Below are 21,366 nucleotides of genomic sequence, written 5' to 3' on the forward strand. Positions count from 1 at the left end.
GAAAAAACTGTCTCTTCTATATAAGAGAAAAAAGTATTCAAATCTCTACTCAACAAAATTTAACAGATACTTTACCAACAAAAACATATTGAGTATAATTCTACAAGTAAAATCCGAGGGAAGATAGGGTGTATACAGACCTTATGTCTATTTTAGTGAGATAGAGGTGTGTTTCCTATAGATTGGTAGATACTTTACCAACAACAATAACATACCCAGTGTAATCCCACAAGTGAGATCTAAAAAAGGCATTCCGCAGTTGAGATCCAAAGATGGATAAAGTGTATGCAAACCTCACCTCTACCTTTGTGACAGAGAGGTTGTTTCCGATAGATTGATAGATACCTTACCAACAACAACATACCCAGTGTAATCGGTACCAACAACATACCCAATATAATCCCACAAGTAGGATTTAAAAAAGGTAAGATATAAGCAAATCTTACCCCTATCTTTGTCAGATAGAGAGGTCATTTTCGAAAAATCCCACAAGTGAGGTGTGGGAAAGGTAAGATGTACGAAAGAGAGGTGGTTTCCGATAGACTGACAGATATTTAACCAAGTATGCAGAATATTAGTCCAATTAAATGTAACATGTAGCATAAGTAACAATCCAACACTTCATTTGTTCTGAACAAGGATGGTTAATTTCCTACACTGTCAGAGACAGAAAAGCTAAACCTCCCCTTCTCTTTCCACTACATACTCTCCTCAACCATGATAGAGAAGCAGAATATGTTATCTAACAAACACTTCACTTTCTCTTTTTGGCAGGTGGTTGATCCTCGTCTTCCTCCTCGTCTTCTTCCTCTTCCTCATCACCATCATCATCATCATCGTCGTCATCACCCCCTTCATCACCATCATCATCATCGTCATCACTCCCTTCGTTGCCATTAGCTGCAGGATCCTTCTCAGGATCTCCTTCTTCTTCGTCGTCATCTCCCTCTTCTTCACCTGAGAAATCTTCGTCGTTTGCATCATCGTCATCATCCTGATCCTCAGCATCTCCATCGTCGTCATCATTATCATCCTCTGTATCACTGCCATCTTTGACCTGGGTACAAGCTTGGTTCTTTTGACTAAGCGCCTCAAAGGGAAACCTAGAATTGACATCATTAGACTTGTTGAAGCTTGTAACATGGAGCTGCCAGTTCAGTGATACCAAGAATGTAGGTGAGACAAATATTACCTTCTACCGGGGCTTATCAGCTCCGACAATGGAGCAATGCTTACAAACTCTGACGATGGAGCAATGGTTGCCAACTCTGGCAATGGAGCACCATCCTTCAGCAAACATCCCACCTGAAATCCAAAAACTTCCTTAAGGGGATTTAGGCAAAAATTTGAGGAACATCAAGTCCCCAATCAGTGCACCGTAAGCTTAATGACATGTAGCAGTGAACAGGAAGTTTCACAGTATCAAATGACACAAATGTTGTTATGTTTAACGGGGAAGAACAACCGGAATTCAAGGTAAAAGCCAAAAGTAAATTAAATCTTCAAGGCTTGTGAGTACAAATATGCTTCAAGAAGGCACTAAACATACGAAATGCCTACATACATAAAAATTCTTTAGCATTAGCAGTTACAGCGGTGACAAATGTCATGGAAAGAAGATGACTCATCACAATCAAACATGAAGCTCTGTTCAAAGAAATAGTACCAAGCCAGAATAATTATGACCAGTAGAACAACAAGATCCAATAAAAAATGTCACAAATAGCAGAAAATTGAACTAGAAAACCATATTTGACAACACATATCGATGTTCAAAATGTTAGTCTGATCTGTGCATATTTTCAAATATATGAGCAACAATTATTGCACAAATATTCTCTATGCTACTTCTTCCATAATCTTCCTAAAATTCATGACTCATGATAGTTTACTTTAAAGAACTCTTGTTTCTTCATCTTTCTTTTTGATAAGGTAGGTTAAAACCATTGTTTCAACCAACTTCTACAATTATAATCCTTAAATCTGAGCATAACAAACAGCGGTGTATGAATTATAGGGAAGTAGAACAGAGAACATCTATTAGAGAATACCACACAGAGGCGTCTGAATTATAGGAAAAAGAAAGCACAAAACACTTATATATACTGCGTTGACAAGGAGATGATTTCATCTCAAGAAGCTTTGTATGGTTAGGATGTGAATAATGTAAATCAGCTTTAAGACGCTACTAGACTTTCTCTTTTTTTTTTTTTAATAACTGTAGTGTTTGGGGCAGCTTACTTGCACCTCGACGTATTGTACCTGCATCCTCCCCACTAGGTAACTCCCACTAAGGTTTAGGCAGATGGGGGACAGGGAGAGACGCTACTGAACAGTGGCAGTAGTCAATTACAAATCAAACACAACCCCCGTTTAAATTTTCATCTCCAAACATTGTAGGCCAGCAAGGTTAGAAGTTTTCGTAACATTAACAGCCTCACAATAAGCAAGGTTCACAGGATTTAACATGGGATTAACCCTTTGTTAATAGCTTTACGTACCTGTCCTTCACAATCCTCTACTCTTTTGACCACTGAAATATCATGACGATGTGAAATTGCTTGTGGTAATAGCCCTGGATTTCCTCTAAGATAAGGCCTTAATGGAACTTTCGTAAGCTCTCCTTGTACTGACATGACCATACATGTCATCATGAAGGAGAATAATACGTGGAGGGACATGATGTATCTCAATACCATTTTCACTAATAGAACTAGTTAAGAGAACTTTTCTCATTGGGGCTTAAATATAGAAGATTCACATAACAGGAGGGGAGAGTAGTTACAATTACTTGAATTTGGCATTGACATTCAATGCTGGTTTAGGAATAGGTTACTTTATGTTTGAAACATTTATTAGTCTACTAAATGAAATACAAGTAACAGCTTTGTTAATGAAACAGTTTCAACATTCATGTATTCGAATAAATTATGGTTTTACAGGTTGGTCTTTTGATAGTAAGAGTCAGACCAATGTTTTGGACGCGAAAGGCGACAAGGGTCTGCCTCACCACAAGGCGAGATGAGCGGCAAGGCACTCGCCTTTTTGAAGTGCGGCCAGCACCAAATAAACCAAAAAACTAAGATATTTAACTGCATATATAATTAATGAAAATTTCAATAGCAATAACATATTAGCAAATATTTCAATTCAACTGAAAATGGATTGTAGATACTAAAAGTCTAGAACTTGAATGAGAAAAAAAATAACAAAAGTCAAAATAGTGAGAAAAAAAAACAGAGATAGATATAACTCTGAAGTGTGAAGAAGGAAAAAGAAACAAAGGAAGAAAAAATCTGAAGAAGAAAAGAAGAAGAAATGTGTATTAGTTGGACTTTGGAGTCACCGAAGAAATCTAGTCGAGTGGACTAGTTGGAGTCACAATCGCAGTCTAAAAGTGCAATTGTGAAAATTTGGAAAGAAAACCCTAAAATTACCCTTTTAACTTTAGAAATCCTAAATTGGTCGCATTCTTTTTTTAAGAAAATACAAAAGGTCACGCCTTTGTCGCCTTTTGAAGATGGCAGTGCCACAAAGCTTAATAGGCGATGAAGGGTCGCCTCGCCTCTCACCATACCATTGGCGACCGCCTTTCGCAACACTGAGTCAAAAAGGTTAGAAGATCTGACGATTAAGTACAACTACAACATACCTAGTGTAATCCCACATTGTAAGGTCTGTGAAGGGTATACTGTACACATACCTTACCCTTGCACCTTGGAGATAGAGAGACAGCTTCCAATAGACCCTCGACAAGATCTGACTATACTTAGTGTATGAGTAAAAGTTTTCTAAAACTAATTAACTAACTCTAGAAGGTAAAGGTCTGAAAACCACAGTGTAATAGCCTAATCATTACTACCTCGTGAAGGTAGAGACACTATTTGTAATAGATCCTCCCCTCATGTAAAACATATCAACAGAAAAAGACAAGTAAAGCAAATACAGTAACAAAGAATCCATGCTAAAAACAATGAAGAATAACACAGTAGCATAACAAACATTAACAATGAAGAAACAAACTGAATTCTCCAGTAAACAGTTACTTAAAAAAAGAACACAGTCCATATACACAACTTCAAGAACACAATAACAAACACATAAAACTAGAAATTCAAATGAAACAGCTAAATTATCAACTATAAAACCTCAATTACTCTATAAAGAACAAAAAAAAACTAACCCCAAATAACAAGAACATATTTTGTTCAGTGGGGTTGGACTCGAATACAAAACCCACACAACAGAAGCAAAAAAAGAGCAAGAAAACTAAACCCTACAACATAAAAATAAAAACTGTACAAGAAAACAAAAGGGTAAAAGTGTTTTATTTATACCACCATGAGCAGAGAAGCAACAGATCTCTGAGTAACCAAAAAGGTCTCAGCAACAACAGCTTCAAGAACAGAGTTCACCACTATTTTCCCAAAAGCTGCTACTTCAGAGCTGAAACTTTTCACCTCTATTTCCCCTAAAAAAAAAAAAACCCCAAAATTTCCTTTTTTTTAAAAGAAAAAGAGAAACAAGAAAGAGAGTTAAAGTGAAACAAAAACAATTTTGAAAAGAGTTAAAGTGAAACAAAAACAATTTTGAAAAGAGTTAAAGTTGAAAGATTTGGAAGAGAGATGAGGGAGAGTTTTCTGGGTTAGGGTTGGCTTTGAGTGTACTGTCCCCACATTACCGGGGGTGGGGTGTTTTTTTTTGGGGGAGGGGNGAAGGAAAAAAGAAAACTTGGGGAAAATAGGAGGGTTTTTGTTTGGGGGGGGGTGGTTACAAATTTTGTCGTTTTGTTTGGGGTAGGGGCGACTCTACGCTTTGTAAAATAAGGCTTATGCCTTAGACCCAGAGGCGAATCTAAGATTTTTCGAACATGGGTGCACAAAGTAAAATGTATTGAAGTGAGAATTGATCCTTAATTCTCAAGGTCAAAAGCTCAACATCTAACCATGTGGACCATTTAGACTTCTTGTAGTACGGGTGCAAGAATATAATATTATACAAAATCTTTAAAAATATACATATAAAATATCTAATTATACGAAGAGACCACGGGTGTCCTATTTTTTGGCTGTAAATTCGCCACTGCTTAGACCATCTCCAACCCACCTCTATTTTACTCTCCATTCTCTATATTTGGAGAGTAAAATAGAGAGTGGACACTCAAACCCAACTCTATATCACCCTCTATTCTTCATATTTAGAGAGGCGAATAGTAGTTCTCCAAATTTGGAGAATTACAATTCACACTCTCTATTTCACTTTTTAAATATTTTATTATTATTTCTATTACTTTCTAATTAACATATTATTTTACATATAATGTCATTAATTAAATATCTATTATTCATACTTCTTTTAAATGTAATATAATATTTTAAAAAATATATTATTTAATATATACTACTTTCATCCCGAATTAATAGTATTTTATTTATTTTTAATTTTCGTCGATAATATAATTTGATTTTATTATTAATTTTCACTATAAAGAATACACAAAATTAAAATGATAAGATGAAAAATTTAATTTAAAAATACAACACATAATATGATAATTAAAATACAAGATAACAATGCAATACATAACATAATAATTTAAATGCAAGATAAAATACAATACATAACATAGTAATTAATTCGCGATGAAACAAGAATCATGCCGAAAAGATGTTGAACGTGCATTTGGAGTTTTACAATCACGTTTTGCAATTTTTACAGGACCGTCACGTTAGAATAAAATAAAATTTTATATTAAATAAAAAAATAAAATTTTGTATCACATGAAACTTATATAAAATAATTATTGGAAAAAAGAAATAAATGATTTATACTATGAAATAAGAAAATAAGAATGAAATAGAAATAATAATATAATATTGAGGAGAGAAAAAAAGATTCATTTTTAGAGAGTAAAATAGAGAATTGGGTTGGAGTTGGTTGTCTGAAAAAATAGAGAACTCTATAATTGGAGAGTAAAATAGAGTGTAGGGTTGGAGATGCCCTGAGGCCTCAATTTTTTTTTTAAGAATAAATTATGTGTTAAATTTTTATAGAAAAAATTGATTATTTATGATAAAAAGTATAATCTTTTAAAAAATATATTATTTCACCCACTTTAACATCTTTTGTACTTTGTTAAATAAGAATTAATAGTGAAAAGTATTGAACAAAGTGTATTACGAATTCTTTTTTATTTGTTTTTAAATTTTAGTTTCAAGCATTACGACAAGCATATTAAAATGGGGTATACCAAGTCATCAATTTCTTGAGATTCTATGATTCTACTCTTATGTTTATTTAATATTTGTCAACTTATTACTTATAGAATTATGTTAACAATTCATATAATAATTGTCTCACTGAAAGGATGTATTTCAATGTTGAACTGATAAAATCTTACCTAAAATTAATAACTGAAAAAATAATATTAAATTTCATCTAAATAGTGTAAGAAAAGTAAAATTTGAATAAATACATATACGAAGTTTGTTTATATTTTAGGCCTCAAATTGAAATTTCGCTTTAGGCCCCCGATTATGTTGAACCGCCCTTGGTTTGGGGCAAGTAAAATACAAAGAGGTAATTTTGTAGGCGGAATGAGATAAATAAGGATGTTAATTTCTCAAAATATTTTATGAGATTTTTCACCGTCTTACACCTTGTTTGGATGGTTGTTACCCGTAATTGCTTAGAGGGTTGCTACCCATAGTATTGTATTGTTAGGATCGTTTTGTTGGGGCAAGTAAACTACAAAGGGGTAGTTCTGTAGGCGGGATGTGATAAATAACGATGTTTCTCGAAATATTTTATGAAATTTTTCACTGTTTTACACCTTGTTTGGATGTTGTTACCTATAGTATTGTATTGTTAGTTTAAATACAATGTTTGTTTTGATTGTGTTTTAATTATATTGTATCGTATCGTTTCGTTTAAAATTCATTGTTAGATAACAATGAAAAGACTGATTTTATGTAACGACCGATTTGATGTGATCGCGTCGTTACCTTAATAATTTCTGTTCATTTTGTCTTTACTTATTATTTAGTATTTCTATTTTATCATTACCTTACATTTTTCATAATAATTCGATCCCGTACACTATTTTTCTTATAGGTTTATCATTCAAATTCTGGATATGTGACATTATGTAACGATGGAGAACGATACAATCTATCCAAACACTGTATTCATAAGAACAATACAGTAGATACAATATAACACAATACAATACAATACGATACATTATGAAACAATAAGTAACAACCATCCAAACAGAGTGTAGCATAAACTAGTATGTAATGACCCAGGAGGTCATTTTTGGAAATTTTGAACTATTCGTTTAACGTAAGTTAATTAATTGATGGATAATTGTAGATAAATGACTTAATCGACAGTTAATGGGCTAAAGTGATAATTTATTTAAGTTCCTATGCCATTTAGCCTATATTTATTCAATTTCTGCCTGCTTTAATTGCTCTAGGCTTTCCTTAATTGCTGCACACATATGTATTTATATAACAATGTTATATGGAGTATGTAGTTGGATATATGTATAATGATAAGTAATGATTGTCAATTTGGTTCTTAAAAGTTAAATAACAAACCACGTGATTGGTTGTAAATTGGGATAATTTTGAAATCAGTTTGTTAGTGGGTAATCGGTGAGTGACTAGTTGGGTGATTTGATTATAGATAATTTGATGTGTATTGTTGAACATTGAAAAAGAGAAAAGACAAAATATTTGTCATTAATTGGTAGTTGTTCAACGTGGGTCCTGAAAAATTGTGTGACTAACTTTAATGAAAAAATTGATAGGTAATGATTGCTACACTATGTGTGGTTAACAATTAGGAATTAGAATTGGAGATACAGTAAGGACATATGTATTCTTAGGTTCAGAGGTGGTGTTCTTTCCTTGGTAATTTGGTTTAATTTCCTATTATTATCACATTATGAGTTGAGTTTTGACATATTGAGATAGATAATTAAATATTAGATTTATCGTATCATATAAATACCATTCGAATTATGACATCCGATAAAATTGGAACTTAACACAGAGCTTGAAACTTAGGAACTTGATTATAGATTTGAGTGATCTTTTGGGTCTAGGCTAAACCTATAGTAATATAGGTGTTGTTAGTTTCGAAATCTTATTGTAAATATGTACTTGATAGCTTGCATTGGTTTGGAAGCTCAACGAAAAGTGAGGGCTCAAGTCCCGGAGTGATTGTTCGGTTATCTGAGGCAAGTGAATTTCTAAACCCTTGTTAAGTGTATGAAATTCGTGTATATCCTTGTGGTATATGTTTGGGAGTAATGAGAATTGGTGATGGGTTGATTTGTCCATGTTGAATAATTCTAATGATAGAAAAAAGGGTAATAAAAAGATAATATGATTAATTGTTGGTGTGTGATGTTTGAGAGGCTTATTGTTTAATTGTTGATGTTGTATCACGGTTGTATTGTGGTGAATTGTGCATTGATATTAAAATGGTCATCTCATCATTATTTGTGTGAACATGTCATTTGCATTGATTCTGAGACATGATTGTGATAAGTGTTATGTGATAATAGGATGTACTATTTTGAGGGACGTATCGCGCGCCGCGATGGATACTATATTTCGAGGGATGTATCGTGTGCCGAGTAAGATACTATATATCGAGGGTCGTATCGCACACTGCAATGGATGCATGGACATATATGTCCCCCATGGGTCCCAAACTGAGAGACAACGGGTGTGTATCATTAATGGTTGAGGTGGATGATCTTGAATTGAATACGGTTGAGGTGGATTTATAAGAAACTTTTAGTATTGAGTTAAGTTAAATACTTTTAAAAAATTGAATACATCTTAAATAATACATGCAAAATTGGGTGATTTATAAGAATAACGGTTGAGATGGATGATCTTAAATTTTTGACCTTGCTTATCTCGTATATAAAATTTCAAATCTAACAAGTTTTCTCCTTTGAATTTAAAAGTATGCAAGTAAAGCAAGCGGAAACTAAAAAATAAAGATCACTTATTATCAATGTCGTATAATTGGCTAATGTGAAGATCGATGGTCGGCCCATCACATACTTTTCTTGTTTTTGTAAGAATGAATTTGCGGTGTTGAAAAATTTTAAACCAAATTAATTAATTTTAACGATCCAACTTAGAAGTTTTTAGTTGAAGAATAAATTATAAATATATGATCAAATATTGCTATAACAATATTTCATTATAACATTATGATTTTCTCAAACTACATGTTAAGTCAAAATAAGACAAACAAATCAAAATAGGGAAAATACTATTTTGAATGTATAAGTCAAGTAATATGCTTATTTTAATCAACAAATCATTTAATTTCCTTTTTTTTTTTTTAATTTTAAAAAAATGAAGCATATACTTAAACAAGCAAACATAACTTTAAATTCCAAAAAAAACACGCTCAAGAAAAAAGTTGTATGTGGCTCACGTATCAATACATGCAAAACACATGTATGAAGTCTTTCGTGCACTAAGTCATGGCTATATGCGGACCGCATATCACCATATTTTGTCGTCATGCTAGACTTCTCTTCTCATTGGACTCCTTTGTAAATTACTTCATCCATTATAGTTTGACGACCTGGTTCAAAATTTAAGAAACAAATAATTTTTTTTGATATTTATAATGGTCTTAAACCCTTCTATAAGTCTACAACATTTGTATGACTATAGAGTGTTAACCTTTGAAACTTGTGGCCTTAAACATGTTGTAACATTTGTGTTGTTACAAAAACTTCTCATTAGAGTAAAATGATAAGTGTAAACTTAACTATTTTCGAATTCAATAGTCATTCTCTTAGAAACAGACTAAAAAATGAAAGTTTATCACATAAATTGAAGCAGAAGAAGCGGTGAAAGAGAACATCTTGCATGAAAGAAGAGAGGATGTCAAGGTAGCCAAGGAGACTGCCTGAAACCAACCAATAAAAGGTGACCATTGTATTAATAATGGTGTAATTAAAAACCTTTCAAGTAATATTGAAGCAGGCAAGTCATCCTTGGCTACTAAACAATAATATGACTCTCCTCTTCATGTAAGATCTCTCTTCTTTCATATATATATATATATATTGAGATGATTTCTATAAGGCAAGTTAGTCATCTATTTATAGTCACAACAAATTAGTAAAAATGGAGAAATAAGCATCTTTTTCAAAAATATAGTAGCTTTATGTTTTCCTTTATTGCTTTGACTTTTGGTTTCTTAGCTACATTATCTATTTTCCCACATTGGAATAAGTTCTTATCCTTAGTGGGAATGTATTGCATCCCAATACCATAGAACCATACTGAAAGATTTATCTAATTTTTAGTATTGTTATTTTGCTGAATAATAAGTTATATTATTATTGTGATATTTAATTGTTTCCCAACACCATATATATGCCCAATGATCTAAAGTATATCAAGCAAATTGACCATGGAGTAATTATGTGGATAGGAATATGCGGGCATAGTTTGGGCCAATTGAAATTCGAATTTTTGACAATTTTATTTTTAAATTTTATAGACTTTGGATTGGATATGGGATTAAATACTACAAATTTTTTATTATTCAAAAAAATTATATCTTATATACAACCTTATTCATATCAAAGATTCAATATATTAGTACCCTATGACCATATTCAATTACACGACATACGTGATAGGATAGTCTAAATCCTTATTAACACTAGAAAGTTTTACATTTTAAGGAGCAAACTATTAAGTGAATTGATATTGTTAATTGTTATCGCCAGACATAGAGGCACAAAAGTCATAATCGAAAATCCGAAATATTCAAACTGATTATCCAAATCAAACTTAAAAGTTTATTTGAATTCTATTTAAATTGTAATAAAACCAAATATCCAAATCAAAATTTTCATATCCAATCCAAATGACACGATCATCCCATCCCTAGATAGGAAACTTCTATTTCCATTTTTGAGAATGTACAAACTAAAATAACCTCCAAGAAACTATTAAGCTATTGTACCCTTCACTAGTGCATAAATTCCCAGTAATTCCACCAATTTTGTAAATCTTTTTTTATTTTTATAATTAGGTTAGTATATATCCATTGAATAAATATGATTAAATGGAGCATACTAAATACTACTGATAAATTAAAAGGTCATTTGCACTTCTGCCCTATTTTGTGTTCCTCTTTAATTTATATACTTCTCACAATAAATTACTTTTTTCATAGAGTATAAATTTATATTTTCGTTCCATAATATTCATAGATTATGTCGAGGCACAACTTTAATTTCTAAAGAACTTATGCAAGCATACGTTCAATTACTACAAGAAAAAAAAATCAACAGGGTAATAATTAAAAATCAACCCTATTAAAGGACAAAACGTGCAATTTATGTACACTCTAAAATCGAGCCCAAATAATTTTGGATTAAAATCATATGATATGTGTATGCCTTCAAATAATTGTGTCATTACTCATGCCTCTTTTAGTGGCATGGACTTTGATTTCTTTCTAGCTATTCCAAAGATTTGATTCGAATCAGATTCTGTAAGAACAAATAAGTCATAACTAGAGGCTAAAGGGAACAGAATGGAGTGGAGGACTAATTATTAACTAATGAAGGAGCCAAGAGAATAACAGTTTCGAGTTTGAGCCTTGAGAATGTAGAAAGATAGTACTCTTGATAAGAATTGCCCCTTCAATAGGCTTATGTAACAAAATCTGAATTAGTCGGGTCAATAAAATTTGAAACACCAAATGTTATAAAAAAATAAATTTTTGAGTAATTTGTACTTTCTAAGAAATGGAAATAAAAACTTCCCATACATATATAATTATTCCATGGTCAATGTGCTTGATATACATTCCTTCTAATTAGAATTGCTTGAAGATAAGGTGAGGGCAAGTGTCTTTACAAATGAATAGAACTTATTCCTATTTGAGAAATCAAAAGACCAATAAAGTCAAAGACAATAAAGTAACTTTGCCATAGATGCTTTAGTTCTCCATTGGAGTACTATTTTGCTATGGATAACTTGGCAATTTGTAACATCATCTCAATAATTTATTGTGACTGTAAATACATGTCTTACATACCATATAGTACTCAGCACAAACAAAAATTAAAGAAAAGTGTAGTCTTACATGAAGAAAAGAGTCATAATTTGTTTAGTAGCCAAGGATCATGACTTGCTTGCTCCATTACTTAAAAGGTTTTTAATTAACATACCATTAATACAATGGTTACCTTTAATGGTTGGTTTCAGGCAGTCTCCTTGGCTACCTTGACATATTCTTTTCTTTCATGCAAGACTTTCACTATTAAAAAATTGTAAAAACATCGATCCCGAAAGATTGATTGTTTTTATCGATCATAACTTTATCGACCTTCGAATAAAAGAGTGGCCTAGCATGATGAGAGGAGTTTTATTTGGTAGCCAAGGATGACTTGCCTGCACCACTTAGAAATGTCTTTACATGCACCATATATAATATCGATGGTCATGTGTCCTTTCTTTCTTGGTTTTAAATTACAAGGACTTTCATTTGCTATACAACTCATAATATAATTCATTGTATATATGGAGATATATATAATCCATTGAAGTTAGGTCGTGTGCGACTATATAGTCATTTTTTTCCCTTCAACTTAGCCTAAGCAAAAAATTAATAGTTAGCGGACGGAGCTTTACAACATGTGTGCTAACAACATACTTAAAATTTAAACCTATCTATTGAAAATAATAACAATAATAATAAAAAGGGTAAACGTCTAATTTCCCACCAATTGTTTCTTTTTGTAACTTTTTTTTTAATTAAATGGTACACAAGGGATTCAAAACAGTTAGGGGTCGTTTGGTACGCGGTTTGAAGGTGAGTTATGCAGGTATTAAATTCTACTTAAATAATATCACGTTCGGTAGCTAATTAGAAAGTAAATTATTTATGTATAAAATTAATATTGTGTTTGGTTTGCTATTTAAACCCAATATAATTAATGCATGCATAAGTTATATATGAGAGAATCTATGTATTATTTTATGTGGATAAAGATGGAATAACTAATACACGTATAACTAATACATGAATAACTAATTCATGCATAAAATCATATACAGAATCCCTCGTAGCTAATCCCTATATTATATTAATACTTGCATAGGGGTCATTTGGTACTTGGTTAGTACATGTATTAGATCCTACATAAATAATATCATGTTTGGTAGTTGGTTAGAACTATGTATAAAATTAATATGATATTTGATTTGCAATTTAGAGACCTACATCTATAACTAATACATGTATAAGTTATAGACATAATACATAAACCTTATACTGATACAATATATATATATATATATATATCTATATATATATATAATAATGATTTAATATCGATTAAGCGAAATTATCAGCATTAACGATATCAATACAATATATGATACTGATTTAATATTAGTTAAACGAAATTAGTTGATGATATAAAGGGGTATATGTTTGTAATTATTTTGCTTTTATGAGGTATTTACTTATTTCCCCTAATTAAGTTAGAGAATTACTCTGTCAAAATTATAAATTAATAGTCGAAAAGATTTGAACAAAGTGAAGTACAAATACTTTTCTTATTTCTTCTAAATTTTTCTAGCATTACAACAAGTATATTAAAGTGTGGACCCAATTTCTTGAATCGAATTCTATGGTTCTAACCCTTATCTTTATTTAAAATTTGTAAACGTCTTACTTATAGAATTATGTTAAAAATTCATATAATGTTTGCCTCAGTAAAAAAAATGTTTTTCAACATTAAATTGATAAAATTTTACCTAAATCTAATAACCAAAGGAAAAAGTTTGAAGAAATCATTTATATAAAAAAAAAAAAAAGTAACAATTTGCATCTAAAAAAAATATAAAAAAATAAATTTAAATAAATATATATAAAATCTGTTAATAGTTTAGGTCTCTAATTAAATTTTCACTTTAAACCTCCAATTACATTAACCCGCCCCTGATTGAATATAAAAAAACTAACATATTGAAACCTTCCTTTCTTATATTAATATAAAAATGTTGCCCGTGCTATGCACGGGCTCAATAATATAAATGGTATGTTTTGGGGCTAATAATCGAGTTTTTGAAGCGATTGTTTGCGTGGATAAAAGAATAAGTTTTTTTATCACAAACTTGTATTTTCTTTGACGCTATTTAAGGCATAATAAGACTACCCACATACAATATTTTGTAAATATTTTATGTTGTCAATTATCATGATTTATAGTATTTTTACAATAGATTCACTTCAAGAATCAGTGATATTTTTGTATTTTTTTCAAAACATATTTTATGTTGTCAATTATCATGATTTATAGTATTTTTACGCAATTTTTAAATATAAAAAAAAATAAGACAAATAATTTAAAATGGACCCAATATATGTTATTTTTGTTGTCTCAATCTATGTGACACAAATGAAATTGAGAGAGTCATCCGCCCTTGATCGAATATAAAAAAACTAACATATTGAAACCTTCCTTTCTTATATTAAAATAAAATTTACAAAATTATTGAAAAGTTTTACTTTACTTATTTTCTTACAAATATTGAATATACATGAGATATATGCCCCGTCAGATGTCTTGTGAATTGAGATTTATGTCTCGTTCCGTTGCATAAAACGTCTTGCCTCATACTTGTACAGTTTAAAACATTATTCATCTTTTAACTATCTTGCTCGCCTCACACCCAAAAAAAATAAAATTGATTGCATAAATGGAAGACTTGCTCCATACGTTGTTGGTTGTTGTTGGCCTCAAAAGCAANATATATATATATATATATATATATATATATATATATATATAATGATTTAGTATCGATTAAGCGAAATTATCAGCATTAATGATATTAATACAATATATGATACTGATTTAATATTAGTTAATGATGTAAAGAGGTATATGTTTATAATTATTTTGCTTTTATGGGATATTTACCTCATTGAAAAAAAGTTCAATTTATCATTATTTTCATTTATCTTGTTTTTTAAAAAACATTGGAAAAATTTGAGATCTCAGCCAACCACTATACATATGTGTCAATAGTTCAATTCATCCCATCATATTCATTGATATCTTCCAATGGCATATTATGTAATTTTATAGGAAAGCATGAACCGTTGAAGTTGTTGATATGGTCCAAATAGCCAAACACAAAAGCCAATCTTACTAATCAAACTTAAGTTGTTGATATGGTCCAAATAGCCAAACACAAAAGACAATCTTACTGATCAAACTTATCTCGTAAAATATTATTATATTCTTAAGCCCCAAGAGCAGGCCTCGCAGTCGCGCGAGCCGAATGACGTAGGTGCATAAAAGTATTTAACTTTTCATTGAATCGCCGACTTAATGTTTTAAGAGATAAGGCATATGCCCTAGATCGCCAATTTTGGGGTTCTCAAATTTTTATCAAAAATAAATTATGTGTTAAATTTTTAATTAAAAATTGATTATTTAGATAAAAGATATATATTTATTCTCTTTAACTCCATTCAATGAGAAGAAGTCAAGTAAATATTGTTCTGCCTCTTTATATTTTCTCCGTTAATACTTATATTATTTTATTCTTTTTAGCTCATTTGTACTCTTCTTCTTCTTCGTCTTCTTCAAATTTTTGATAAGTTAGAGAATTACTCTGTCAAAATTATGAATTATTAAGTCGAAAAGATTTGAACAAAGTGAAGTGCAAATGCTTTTCTTATTTCTTCTAAATTTTTCTAGCATTACAACAAGTATATTAAAGTGTGGACCCAATTTCTTGAATCGAATTCTATGGTTCTAACCCTCATCTTTATTTTAAATTTGTAAACGTCTTACTTATAGAATTATGTTAAAAATTCATATAATGTTTGCCTCAGTAAAAAGAATATTTTTCAACATTAAATTGATAAAATTTTATCTAAATCTAATAACCGAAGGAAAAAGTTTGAAGAAATCATTTATAAAAAAAATTTAAAAGTAACAATTTGCATCTAAAAAAAAATATAAAAAAATAAATTTAAATAAATATATATATAAAATCTGTTAATAGTTTAGGTCTCTAATTAAAATTTCACTTTAGACCTCCAATTACGTTAACCCGCCCCTGATTAAATATAAAAAAACTAACATATTGAAACCTTCCTTTCTTATATTAAATATAAAAAAAAAATTACAAAATTATTGAAAGTTTTACTTTACTTATTTTCTTACAAATATTGAATATACATGAGATATATGCCCCGTCAGATGTCTTGTGAATTGAGATTTATGTCTCGTTCCGTTGCATAAAACGTCTTGCCTCATACTTGTACAGTTTAAAACATTATTCATCTTTTAACTATCTTGCTCGCCTCACACCCAAAAAAAATAAAATTGATTGCATAAATGGAAGACTTGCTCCATACGTTGTTGGTTGTTGTTGGCCTCAAAAGCAAATGTCTTTTTTAAAATTTTCCCATTGATGTCTTTTGACCATAGACTACTATATATACTCTGTTAAAAAAAAAAAAATTGGTTTGTAGAGTGAAGATTGACCAAAAAAATGGATAGAGAAGACATTGAGTGTTCATTGATTGAAGAAAGTGTAAAGAAAAATGAGATTTTGGGAGAAGTAAAGAGGTTATTGGTATTAGCAGGGCCTTTAATGTCTGTTAATTTTTTACTTTCTTGTTTACAGGTTATATCTATAATGTTTGTTGGTCATCTTGGAGAGTTATCCCTTTCTGGTGCTTCAATGGCTACTTCATTTGCCTCTGTATCTGGTCTCAGCTTGTTGGTTAGTCTATTTTTTAAACTTATTGGTAGGCGTGCAAATAAAAGTCTCGTATTAATAGCTGAAAAGTTTGAGCCCTTTTGAGAAAAAAATACATGCAGGTTTGGTCCAAAATGGACAATATCACAGTAGTATTTACTTATTGTGCTCTTGGTGTTTGAAGAAATGTCTATTCCATTAGTTAAAACTATGTTGAAGTGTGTGAGCATCTCATCTAAAAATTTAAGTTATTAGAGGGAACACACTTTTATTATTTAATAATATTTTCAACACGCCCCTTCATGTGCGGGCCTGATTTTCTTTCTTGAGCCAAACGCGTGAAAATTCTTTTTTATTTGGGTGGCGGTGAGATTTAATCTCAGGACCTCTGTCTGCTCTCTGATATCATGTTGAAGTGTGTGACCATCTAATCTAAAAGTTTAAGCTATTAGAAGGAGGGGAGCACATTTTTATTATTTAATAATATTTTCAACAAGCTCTCATGTTAATATTTGTTATTAAGCTATTATTTGGTCATACATTTTGAAACCTAGAAAAGTTTGAGTGTTTAAAGTTGTGATTTTTGGAATTTGAAGTTGTGTTTGGACGTGCATTTTACTTGAAAAATATTTGAAGTTATGTGACTGGAAGTCTCAAATGCTGGTCTGAGCCGGTTTTGGGAACTGAATAATAGTTGAAGATTGGAATTCCAAAATCTGATCAAATTTTATTGCCAAACAGATATTTGAAGATAAATTTTCAGAATCTACTCCCAAATGCTAGTAAGCTAAAATGGTTGTACTGATAAATGCTTAATGGAATTTTACCATGTCGGACATGTTTACTGAGTGTTTCATTTAGTAGAATTTTACTCACATCCACTAATTGATACATATGGAACTAAGTTCATTTTGTAGGTTATTGTATAACCTATAACTGAGTATATAGAAATTTATCTTTTTAGTTATTTGGTACCAACTTAAATGGTGTTTTAGCATCTCTAAATATCATACTGCATCTTGCTAGAGCAGCTAGGATTGGCAAGTGCATTGGACACTTTATGTGGGCAATCATATGGAGCAAAGCAGTATCATATGCTCGGTATCCATATGCAAAGGGCAATGCTTGTTCTTCTACTGGCCAGTGTTCCTCTTGCCTGTATTTGGGCTAATGCAGGACATATTCTTGTATTATTGGGACAAGATCCGGAAATAGCAGCTGAAGCAGGAAGTTATGCGCGATATATGATTCCAACTATTTTCGCCTATGCGCTTCTTCAGTGTCATATTAGATTTCTACAAGCCCAAAAAAATGTGATCCCTATGATGTTCAGCGCCGGAATCACTACTTTACTGCATATATTCACTTGTTGGATTCTGGTGTTTAAATCTGGGCTAGGCAACAAGGGGGCTGCTCTGGCTAATTCTATTTCCTACTGGATTAATCTCTTGTTGCTAACGGCATATGTCAGAATATCGCCTTCCTGCAAAAACACTTGGACTGGATTTTCGAAAGAGGCATTTCATGATATATGGACATATATGAGACTTGCCATTCCTTCTGCTGTTATGCTCTGGTAGTGTTCTTAATCTATGTGAACCATTTATTCGATCGCCCTTTCAAAATGAACAAATGAAACAAAATATCTTTGCTTTTCTTGACAACAGCTTAGAGATTTGGTCATTTGAAATGATGGTTCTGTTGTCCGGACTTCTTCCAAATCCAAAGCTAGAAACGTCGGTTCTTTCAATCAGGTTGGACTTCTTAGACACGCTAATACAAATCTCAAGTTGACATTTCAAAGGGTTGCTAATTTTGAATTATTTCAGCCTTAATACATGTTCCATGGTGTATATGATACCTCTAGGACTAAGTGGTGCCACGAGGTGAATTTCCAACATCGTTAATTTTTCCTTTATATGGTTCTTCATTAGTTTGTATAATTAATTGGTTTTCTCCTCAGTGTAAGAGTCTCAAATGAACTAGGTGCAGGACGACCTCAAGCAGCTCGTTTAGCAGCTAGTACTGCAGTATTCTTGGTGGCAACAGAAGGAGTTATTGCAGCAATAGTGTTGATTTTTGTTCGTAAACTGTGGGGCTACTGTTATAGCACTGAGGAAGAAGTAGTGTCATATGTAGCACAGATGCTAGTCTTGCTAGCAGGATCCCACTTCTTAGATGGCATTCAATCTGTACTTTCAGGTTCGTCCAAATTTTTACAATATGAGTTTCCTGCTTTTATATTTCAAGACTCTTGACTACAATTCTTGATTTGTCTAAAACAAGGCTTGAGGAGGCTAGACGGGTATGTTGCCCGTACTCTCCAAAAATGTTGTCGGACACCCCAAAAATGTACTACTTATGGAGGATCTGACACGCACCTGGCAACACTTTTGAAGAGTCCAAGCAAATTTGGAATAGCTAAATGCAGCAGTTTGATTAGCTAATCGAGAGAGTGGGTTCTGAAGTGTATATCTATTGCTATCTACACTTGTTTTTCACACGCGCACACATATATATGTTCCCCTGGAACTCTGAGTTCTACGAGCTCACAAACCCATTCTATACTTGTTTTTTTCATAGACATACATATATGATTAGACCCTGAAACATTGAGTTCTGCTGAATCCGCAAACCCATGGTTGGATTTGCAACTAAAGTTAAATGACTAGATGATCTTATCACCTATCAAAATCCAGGTACTGCGCGAGGGTGTGGATGGCAAAAGATTGGGGCACTTGTCAACTTGGGAGCTTATTACCTTTTCGGAATACCTGTTGGTGTTATATTAGCTTTTGTCTACCATTTAGGTGGAATGGTACGTACTCCTTCAAGCTTCTCATTTTTTTAGTATTTCTGTCTTTCGAACTATGAAAAAATCTTCGGAAGATATGATTTTCAGGGACTATGGTTGGGAATCACTCTTGCCCTTTTTGCACAAGCACTACTTCTTTTAATAGTTACTCTTCGGACAAATTGGGAAAAAGAGGTAAATTTCTCTTGAACTCTTTGGTAACTCAGGCGGATTCTTGAATTGTGTTATCAACTCATCTAAAAGTTTAAACTGTTAAGGAGAACTTACTTTTAATTACTTAATTATATTGTGTCTCAACACAGATCTCCGGTGTTTGATTTCTTATCTAGAACACCGAGTTCTATGAAGTATGATGTAAGTCTTTTTTTGGGTTTTATAGGCAAAGAAGGCAGCTGATAGGGTGACTCCTGTGTTACTGGATAGTGATTCGATTGCAGGAATCTCAAGGATTCGAGGATCGACAGATTGTTTAGGAGAGAACTCGAGAATACAATTAATGGAGATGCATAGAAGTAGAGAGAATAAGAGAGAAGAATGAACTGTATATTTCATATCTTGTATGGAACTGTATTACACTTTATATAGAATTGAAATACAACTGAAATGGATTCAATTCTAACTAACTCTGTTATTTCGATTTATGTGCCTATCTAACTAACTGTTACTACTTCTATCACTAACTAATATATGAAATCTCTTTTTCATGTAATAGTACTCCCCCCATACAAAAGATCCTTGACCTCAAGGATCAAAAGAAGGAAATCGTGTCTTCAGGACAGTAGCAAATTCCCAAGTGGCAACATCAGCAGGTAGTCCAACCCATTTAATCAACACCTAAGCAACAACTTTGTTGCCTCTCTTAACCATCCTTCTTTGCAAAACAGATTCAGGACTAGGACAATTTGGACTAGCCAAATCAATAGTAGGAGGACAAGAAATGGAAAAAGGAACCTCATAACACCTCTTTAACAATGACACATGCACAATAGGGTGTATCTTCACTGAACTAGGCAAAATGAGGGTGTAAGCCGCCGGACTAACTCTCTTGATGATCTAAAATGGTCCATAATACTTAACAACTAGCTTGTGGGAAGAATGTTGAGATATGGTAGCTTGTTTATAAGGCTTCACTTTAAAATAAAACCAATCTCTAACAGAAAATTGTCTATCACTCCTATGAGAGTCTGCTTATTGCTTCATCCGAAGCTGAGCTGTTAGTAAGTGATGTTTTCGTAGCTGCAACTTGAGCTCTCTATTCACCAACGTAGTGTCAACTTCAGCAGAGGCTGACTCACCTGGTAGATAAAGAAGATGGAGGAGTGGGAGTCGACTATACAAAGCCTCATAAGGGGTTGTTTGAATGGCTGAGTGAAAACAAGTATTATACCAGTACTCAGCCATAGGCAAACAAGCTAACCAATTTGAAACATCATCATTACAGTAGCATCGCAAATAAGTTTCCAAGCATCTGTTTAAAACCTCAGTTTGTCCATCAAACTGAAGATGATAAGCCGTAGAGGTATTCAACAATACAACCTGCAGAGTGAAGAGCTCTTGCCAGAAGGAGCTCAAAAAAATAACATCTCTATCACTAGTAATAGCATCTAGAAGACCATAGAGTCGGACAATGGTATCCAAGAAAACTTGAGCAACTGATTGAGATGTGTAAGGGTGTTTCAAGGGAGGAAATGACCATATTTGCTGAGTCTATCAACCACCACCAAAATCACCTCATGCCCTTTAGACTTA

The 21,366-nt window shown here is 32.1% G+C and overlaps 2 protein-coding genes across 2 annotated transcripts in view; one reads left to right on the top strand and one right to left on the bottom strand.

Moving 5' to 3' along the window:
- Positions 1-615: 615 nt before the first annotated feature.
- LOC125877631 (uncharacterized) overlaps positions 616-21,366 on the bottom strand; it is a 306,889-nt gene continuing 286,138 nt past the window's right edge. Inside the window, exons 3-5 of the mRNA XM_049558863.1 lie at positions 4,338-4,471; positions 1,193-1,305; positions 616-1,103 (exon numbers count right to left, since the gene is read on the bottom strand). Of these exons, the coding sequence (XP_049414820.1) occupies positions 755-1,103; positions 1,193-1,305; positions 4,338-4,471 (596 nt within the window). The 3' untranslated portion in view covers positions 616-754. The remainder of the gene's footprint in view (positions 1,104-1,192; positions 1,306-4,337; positions 4,472-21,366) is intronic.
- On the top strand, positions 16,593-20,155 carry LOC125876037 (protein DETOXIFICATION 16-like). The gene is made up of 8 exons (XM_049557139.1): positions 16,593-16,826; positions 17,834-18,378; positions 18,470-18,556; positions 18,632-18,688; positions 18,766-19,004; positions 19,502-19,620; positions 19,705-19,791; positions 19,997-20,155. Exons 1-8 carry the CDS (start codon positions 16,593-16,595, stop codon positions 20,153-20,155), a joined length of 1,527 nt encoding a protein of 508 aa, XP_049413096.1.

This window comes from Solanum stenotomum, chromosome 9, assembly GCF_019186545.1.
Source record: "Solanum stenotomum isolate F172 chromosome 9, ASM1918654v1, whole genome shotgun sequence".
NCBI lineage: Eukaryota > Viridiplantae > Streptophyta > Magnoliopsida > Solanales > Solanaceae > Solanum > Solanum stenotomum.